Genomic DNA, 8,984 nt, shown 5'->3' with positions numbered 1-8,984 from the left:
TTTTAGCTATAATGCAAACATGACGTAACCAGGACTGTCTATCATAATTATAATATAGAAATATTATAGCAGGTGTGTTTGAGGTGGTACCGGCTTTTAGACACAATAGAGCAGAATAGAATAATTAAGAGAGTGTATACTCGTATACCCGAATGTGTGTGTGTGTATACATATACATATATATAATCATACATGTATGCATAATGCATATACATACATGTGTTACAGAGTCTGGGAATTATGTATTCACAGTTTTAACGATATCTGTGTACAGTGAACACCTGTGGTAGAGCATTCACATACGAGTTGTTCACCCTTGTGACGATGACTCTCGTCGTCACTCTCACACAACCTGCGTCCTGTGGCTTCGGCACTTACGCTGCTGCTCACTTCTAATAACATACTGTTTAAGGAACTTAGAGGTGCAGATTTTTTCACCACGAAGCGTTGTTTCTTGGCATTTAAAGTGTCAATGTTCATCAGGCTGAAATGCCAGAAAAAAGGTCACCTTGAAAGCTGCTCCTGAATCTTGAAGTTGATACTGTAACTTCCTGGTGTCGAGGCTCATGCCTTTGAAGAGTCAGAGTTAATACCGTCAAAGTGTGACAAGTTAAACAGCATCTTCGAAGTGTCGAAGCTGTTCGCCTCGAACACGAAAAACTTGGTGACTCAAGTACCGAAGATAGTCACAGTCGAAGATGCGAAAGATGGGCCCTCCTGAGTGTCAAAGTGTAGCTGTAGTTGTAGTTAGTTACTAGTTTTCAAATGCACTTGTCGAAAGCCACTTGGCCTGTTGTGTAGAGGAGTTGTGTGGGAAGTGTGTGTGAGTACTCACCTACTTTTTGGTTGCAGCTCCTGGCCTGTGTGTGTGTGTGTGTGTGTGTGTGTGTGTGTGTGTGTGTGTAAGCTCCCTGGTAGAGTGGGGGGTCCAGCAGAGGAGCTCACAACAACAACAGCAACAGCCATGGTGATGACATCCTCTACAACAGCAGTGTCGTCCACTCTATAAGGTTAGTTAAAGGTTAGATTAATCTAAAAGTAATACAGAGTCCAGCCATAACTTCAGAGTCAAGCAATAACCTTTGGGGTCATTTATGATTACAGTTTACACAACAACCAGAGATACACTATAACTGCAAGAACATACAGTAACCAAAGACACATGTTAACTGAAGGAACACACACATATTAACCGGAAGAACACACATATTAACTAAGGTGACATACAGTGTATGGGTCACACAGAGAACAAAGTGACCCACCTTGAGTACATTTATAAATGTTTTCACCTTCTCAGTTATATTTAAAAATGTGATCATTCTTAAATTTACTCTTTTTTTCTACTGATTTAACATTTTCCGTTCATGTATTTTGCAATGTAGACTAATTTTAATAAGCAAACTGTATCGTTGCCGTTATTAATATTTTAATAGTAATAGTAGTAGCGGTAGGAGTACTGCTAGTAGTAGAAGTGGTAGTAGTTATAGTAATAGTAGTAGTAGTGGTAGTAGTTATAGTAATACACCTACTTTGTGTATGTAGATGGTTGTAAGAGTGAAGTTGGTGGGTGCTGCTGTGACCAGGCGAGAGGAGGGCACACTGCTGTTGCTGCTACTACAGCTGCTGACCGTAGTTGCATTCCTCACGCTTAGTTTCTACGCTACCACGCCTACCACGCCCCTTACACCCCATGGATACCACGATCATCTCAGGTGAACCCTCTTCAGGTGAGCCTTCTCAGGTGAGGACTCACCTGACTCACAGGTCTTTCAGATTATTGTTATTATATTTAGTGCAATAACAGTATAAACCCAGACTTCTTGTAACAATATTGTTGGCGTCCCACTCAGAGTATGGGAGTCTGACTTGCCGAGTGCTGACACCAGCACCACTACCATCAGTTCCATTACCACAACACCACCATCCCACAACCTCTCAGAGATGCACAAACAGCGATTCAGGTCAGTGATAATTTTTTCTTCAGAGCTTAAGTATTATTACGCGAGTTATTGCGAGATTCACCTGTGAGATTTCTGGTGATTAAGTCCAATAAATAGAAAGTTTTAGGTATTATTATTATAATCAAAACTAATCGATAAACCGAATGGTTTCAGGTAAGAGGAAGGCTTCACCTAATATTAATCTGAATGTAAGCAGATGGTACCTATTGCCTGATGTCCTTACTGATCACATACCTCTTGTACGATGCATCTATCGTTACTATCTACTGTTTATATACTTATTACCTATTTACATACTGCTTGTAGCTACTGTTTATATATTAAGGTAGAGGGATTGTACTTAATACTTTTGTGTATTTGTTGATGCTCGCTCCTCCGTCCATTAATTTCAGCCCAGGTTCTGACTAGTCAGGTTGTCAGTGATAGCAATTTGTTCAGAATGATCTAAATGTCAGAATTTATAGTAAAAATTATGTTCTCTAAACTACATTTTAAGTGGAAAATTGAGCGTAATCTAAATACTTCAATAGTGGGTGTTATTTCAGGTTCATTCATGGCAAGATTAAGGTGAACCTCACCGCACCTAAGGTGAACCTCATCCCTGAGCACGTGAGGTGGCGGCACCCACTGAACCAGGCGACACCGTGCCACGACGGCAGCTCCCAGCCCCTGGTGCTGGCACTGGTGCCCTCAGCTCCAGGCAACAGACGAGGCAGGAACTTCATTAGGAGCACCTGGGCTCATCCAGCACTCTACCCCAGGACAGGACTCAAGTGAGGACTCTGGCAGCCCTTCCAAAGGGGACCCCTTGGTGCTGGTGAAGGGCCCTTTATCCGAGGATCTAAAGGCACTGTCTCAGATTCTTGCTAAAGAGCGTACGAGATATTTCCTATGAGCTTAAACCCCATCTTCTGTTTACCATATTTCTGTTTATGATACAGATGAGGAGTAAGAGTGGATGATAGGATAGACCTGAGGGTAGGTACCATAGGAAGACTGTATTAATATTGGTAGAATTAGCCACAATATGTTAAGTAAAAGGACACAGGTGCAACTAATGTGACATTTTATTGTGGCAACGTTTCGCTCTCCATGAGCTTTATCAAGCTTTATCAAGGTAACGGCTTGATAAAGCTCCTGGGGAGCGAAACGTTGCCAAAATAAAATGTCACATTAGTTGCATTTGTGTCCTTTTACTTAACACACCATAGGGAGACACGGTAAGAAAAAGGCTAAGATATATTACGGAAGTAAAGATAGCTAAGTGTTACACACCTGTCTTATTAATCAAGAGGTTAAAGGCAATTAGAAAAGATAAGAAAGAGGATTGAAAAGAAGGTTAGATAGGGAGTGGCTAGTGTCGAGTCTAACGGAGGTGCTAAAAGGAAGGTCAGGGAAAGAGATAATACAGAAATTGAGGAAAGCGATAAAATAGATTTATTAATGAATGACCTTAAACACACGCTCAGTGTGCGGCTTACCTTATTCTGTGTAATAGCAACATGGCGGAAAGGTAGTTGTGTACAGTTGTTATATTCCTAGGAAAGGGGGAGGGATGGAATTGGAAATATTACGAGTACTCTTATGTCCTCTGGTTCCTGGGTGACCGTTGGCTCCTCCTCAGGGTGCTCTTCGTAGTAGGACTGACGCAGGACGCTGAGTTGCAGGACGCCCTCGACACGGAGGCTGCCTTGTTCCATGATCTTATTCAGAACACCTTCGTCGACTCCTACAGGTGAGCGAGGGACCGAGGGTGAATGTGGTGTCTCCGTACTTTGACAGTCATAACTATGTCCCGCACTGGCTCCGTCATGGAACAAACTGAATTATTGTTCCAGTTTCTTTATCTAAAACAGCCTCACTGATCCTGACTACCTCGTCACTACTACTACAGAACATTGCAACTCCGCTCTTAACTACCTCGCCTCAAACACCACCCCACAATCAACCTTACTTCGACCATACACGCCACCGCTTCATAACTCACCACTACCACCAGTGACACACCATCAGTCTAGCTCTGCTTTCCCTCTTCCTCTACAGGAATCTTACTTACAAAGCCATCTCGTGGTTGTCGTGGGTGTCCCAACACTGCACACATGTTCCCTTCATCGCTAAGGTGGACGACGATGTGTTAGTCAACCCCTACTGTCTGGGGAAATATCTACGTGGTCTGTTCTCTGTCACTACCCCCAAGACTCCAGCGAGTAACGACACCCTCGCCTCTCCACCTCGTTTATCGACCTCGAGTAGTAACCAGCAGCTGAGTTTGGTAAGTTATATTGCTCATTTCACCGCTCAACCTAGTAGTTGAATGGTTATGTCGTGCTGAGTAGGTGAACCTGGTCAATTAGCAAGAACTCATTTAAAATTAAGTCCTTTCTAAAATTTTATCTTATATGTTTAAAGATATATATTTTTTTATTTATGTTATGTAAAAAATAATAATTTTGTACCAAAAGAACCTTATAAAACTTATCTAAACTGATTATAACAAGTGCAATTTAATTTAGCTTAATCCAGTTAAATATATTTTAGATAAATTTACAATAATTTAATAATAAACAAACACAATGAAATATATATTTTTCGTTAGGTTCAGAATGATTTTGCGAAATTATTGCATGCACAAATTTTCGCTTGCCTTATTCGACAAGAATAAATCGCAAGTTTTACCTATATAAATGAAATCACTTAATAAGTGATTTTGAATCATTAACAGAACTTTGGGTCACTGAGAGGCAAGGAGCGGTGCAGGTTCGATCCTCCGTCTGCCAATCGTTGCTCGTTCTCTGATGAATCAGGTTCTTTAAAGCTTAGCCACTACAAAAAAAGTCATCAAAGGTTTAATTCACATGTACATTAATACTAAGCAAGCTTTATTCCATAGCACAGGCACCATTAACCATTAATAGATGGTTATGGTAGGTTCATGGCGTTGAAAAGGTGTTGGCTACAAGGGTGTTAATAATAAGGCTGAACGGTGACCTTTACACCACCAGACAAGAATACTTTAATCCTTAAAACAGGAATTACAGTAAATTCATTATATATACGCTGAGAGAAATACACCTCTCAGTGTTTATGTCCTGTGATTTGAGAGATAAATACTTCCCAGTGTATGTGTATCTTACCGTCTTCAGGTAATAACTACATAAGCTTTAGGTGTTATTATTATGAATTGCAAAAGAATAACAGTAATGTTACCCTTGTCATAATTATTATTATGATTATTATTCATGAGTAATGAACGCATCCCACTTTCTTTGTTGTGACTGCATCCAGTGTTTTTGCTACGCTTGAATTCCGTTTTCTTTGTTACATTTACGAAGAGCGTCAACTCCACTGGAAGCCTCAGTGATGATGGATCATTGTCTCTCACACCCACTGACTACATCTACGGCAGGTTACAGACTCGCTCGTCCCCTCACAGGAGAGGCAAGTGGAGTCTCGCTATAGTGAGTAACTATAAGCAATATTTTTAAGTTTGATTGCTTATGCAAATTAATTCCATGTTTGAACCACTGATATACACAAGCTTGTGGGATATTATGTTTTAGGAAACTACACTTGAATAGGTCATTTAGGAGTGGTGAAGATTCGGTCCTCCTTGTGGTAATTGTCAGACAGTAACCTTATTCTTGCATGCAGGTGTATAGCAGTAGCTTGTGGAGATTGCTGTCTAATTCTCTGCACTTTGGGTGGTTCTAAGTGTATAAGGCGAACGGATAATCGAATCTTTAACACTGAATGGTCCGCATGCATTTAGTTCTTTACGTAAATACAATTACAATAATAATCTCAGCTTGTGTCCGTACACTTGTAGCGCCAGCGGCGAAAAATCAAATCTACCGAGGTAAACGTTATTCATAAGATCACTTATATTTACCTACTTCACCTGCTGCACAAGCCACTAACCTTCTTAACTTTTCTTCAGGAGGAGTACCCGGAGAACATCTTCCCACCCTTCGTGCTAGGTCCTGCCTATATTGTGGGTGCACACGCCGTTAGGAGGTTACTGAAGTACGTGGCCCAAACCCCCTTCCTATGGCTGGAAGATGTCTTCACCACGGGGCTTGTGGCCCACCTCGCTCACGTCCCTCACGTCCAGACAGAGTTCCTCTACACTGGGAATCCTTCTGTGGAGCTTTTCTATGGGCAGAAGGCATTCATGACAGAGACTAGTGAAGACAAGAGACGCTACGGTTGGGAGGGAATAAAAAAATTCTCCCACACTGAAGACAACCACAAAAGTTAGCAGTAGAGATAAGCAGTGAATCTGTCTCGAATTGGTGCATGGAGGATCGAGCCTTCACTACTGAATGATTCCCATGCGCTGGAGAGGTGCTGAACGATACTCCCATCCGAGGTATTGAAGCACTGTGTCCCCATATGCTAATAAATAAATCAAGCACTCCGAAAGTCAAGCACACTCGATTTTAACATTAAACATGTTAGTTTAATATGTTTGTTATGCACCCCATACCCATCCTGTGGGCGGTAGTCAAAAGATTACAGAGGTACATAATTGGTCCAGGGACTGGACTCCAAAGTTCTGATAGCTGAGCAAGTTACAGAGGTAATGAACTCACAATTTACATGTGATAATACTTTCGTTGGTACCCCGGAAAATCTGAAGCCTTACTCTAGCAGCTTTTGATGAGCAATCTCTTCAGCACAGATTACGAGTATCTTTATTTTTGCTTGTATATGACACAGGATATCCATCGACTCAATGTAGATATGATGTCCCTTGACGATTACTTAACAAAATTGTTGGCAATAAAACCAAGACACTTTGTGTTTTATTCCTGAGGTGATTGCCTCTGCATATATTATCTAAGACTAACACGTGTTAATTGGTCAAATAATCTAGCATTTTTTAATTAGTACAATTATCATAAAGGTAATATCAGCAGACACTGATTTTCCCTCCTATCTGCTGCTAGTCTTGCAAGTTTGTATAGCTCCTGATGACGCAAGAGAGATCGAAAGATCTTCAGCTTAATTTTGTTTTGCATTAAGATTGCCTGTTTGCGACATATATATATATATATATATATATATATATATATATATATATATATATATATATATATATATATATATATATATATATATATATATATATATATATATCGTGCTGAATAGGTAAAACTGGTCAATTAGCAAGAACTCTTTCAAGATTAAGTCCTTTCTAAATTTTCTCTTATACATTTAGAGATATATTTTTTTTTCATTTATGTTAATGCAAAAATAAAAATTTTGTACCAAAAGAACCTTAGAAAACTTACCTAACCTAATTATAACAAGTACAATTTAATTTAGCCTAATCCAGCTAAATATATTTTAGATAAGTTTACAATAATTTAATAATAAACAATGAAATATATCTTTATCGTAAGGTTCAGAATAGAGCTTCTGGTCATCTGACCGATGCCTTCCGCTGGCTTACCAGTCCAACCCTTTAAAAATTATGGTAGTTACATAAAACACGCAGTTATCCTTAACTACATAAATATTAATGAAAATAGATTAGAAAATTCATGAACCGTTGAAATATAATCAGATAATTTAATAAGGAAAATAAGATACCAAGAATTTCGAACAGATATCATAAATATAATAAGTGGTAAAATATATTTATGAGTGTTAAAAGGAAGATTTTACAGGTCTATAAATCAAAATTCAAGTTTTAATGTATAAAAGGAGAGAGGAGGGGGAAGGTGAAAGCAAACGCAGGTGTTTATAGCCAACACTTGCATGTAATTAATTTAAAAACACATAAGTGAAACAGGTGTTGTGGGGAGGGGCCCCTCGAGGGAGGTTCCTTGACGCTGGTGAGGGGCTCTTGATCTAGGGAATTAGATCTGTGCTCCAGTTCCATTATTATTATTATAATCAAGGGGAAGCGCTAAACCCGTAGGATTATACAGCGCCGGGGGGGATGTGGAAGGCATTCAGGCTTAATTCGGGGAACTGGAGCACAGATCCAATTCCCTAAATCAAGAACCCCTCACCAACTTCAAGGAACCTTCCGTGAGGGGACCAGTTCCATAAACTGATCCTGAATATCTTCCATTCCCCTCCCCCATACGTGCGTTGTATAATCCTACGGATTTAGCGCTCCCCCATTATTATAATTATAAATAATTGTGGGGAGGAGGTAGTGGTTGTGGGGGAGGGGTTAATAGTAGTTGCTGGGGGGAATGATTTTATTTCTCACCTGCCCTGCCCCTATTTTGCCTCACCCAGCTGGGGTTGACGCCCCCCCTCACAGTAGTGGTGCTTCTTAGCTCACTGGAGAGAGCTTACAACTCGCAATAGCAAGGTCCCGAGTTCGATTTCTTGTCCAGTTAGTAGTAAAAATAGGTAACTGTCAGCAGAGTCCAGTCGGCCGCAGCCCGACAAAATGTGTTAGAAAACTGCAGTGTTTCTGAAATATTATATTTGAGTAAGAAAATACTCCAGTCCTGTATAAGTTAATGCCAGTGCCTCCTGGAATGTTATATCCTGTGTAAGATAACATTCCAGTCTTGTGTAAGACAACATTCCAGTCTTGTGTAAGACAACATTCCAGTCTTGTGTAAGACAACATTCCAGTCTTGTGTAAGACAACATTCCAGTCTTGTGTAAGACAACATTCCAGTCTTGTGTAAGACAACATTCCAGTCTTGTGTAAGACAACATTCCAGTCTTGTATAAGACGACACTCCAGTCTTGCGTAAGACAACATTCCAGTCTTGTGTAAGACAACATTCCAGTCTTGTGTAAGACGACATTCCAGTCTTGTGTAAGACGACATTCCAGTCTTGTGTAAAACAACACTCCAGCCTTGTGTAAGACGACATTTCAGTCTTGTGTAAGACAACATTCCAGTCTTGTGTAAGACAACACTCCAGCCTTGTGTAAGACGACATTCCAGTCTTGTGTAAGACAACATTCCAGTCTTGTGTAAGACGACACTCCAGTCCTGGAAGCATCTAAGTGTCGGAAATCACCTAACTGATATTGTTTACAAAG

At 40.2% G+C, this 8,984-nt stretch overlaps 1 protein-coding gene across 2 annotated transcripts; it reads left to right on the top strand.

Moving 5' to 3' along the window:
* Positions 1-290: 290 nt before the first annotated feature.
* On the top strand, positions 291-6,996 carry LOC128696891 (beta-1,3-galactosyltransferase 4-like). 2 transcript variants are annotated; one of them, XM_053788324.2, is made up of 8 exons: positions 291-1,010; positions 1,543-1,712; positions 1,851-1,961; positions 2,507-2,734; positions 3,586-3,696; positions 4,005-4,233; positions 5,294-5,419; positions 5,899-6,996. In XM_053788324.2, exons 2-8 carry the CDS (start codon positions 1,543-1,545, stop codon positions 6,217-6,219), a joined length of 1,296 nt encoding a protein of 431 aa, XP_053644299.2. In that variant the 5' UTR covers positions 291-1,010; the 3' UTR covers positions 6,220-6,996. The 2 variants fall into 2 exon arrangements, with proteins under 2 accessions (XP_053644299.2, XP_069952292.1); XM_070096191.1 differs by lacking the exon at positions 291-1,010 and having other exon boundaries at positions 1,596-1,727.
* The last annotated feature ends 1,988 nt before the right edge of the window (positions 6,997-8,984 follow it).

This window comes from Cherax quadricarinatus, chromosome 52 (assembly GCF_038502225.1).
Source record: "Cherax quadricarinatus isolate ZL_2023a chromosome 52, ASM3850222v1, whole genome shotgun sequence".
In the NCBI taxonomy this organism is placed as follows: Eukaryota; Metazoa; Arthropoda; class Malacostraca; order Decapoda; family Parastacidae; genus Cherax; species Cherax quadricarinatus.
Note: the sequence above shows the minus strand (reverse complement) of the source record. Positions and strands in the feature narration are given on the sequence as shown.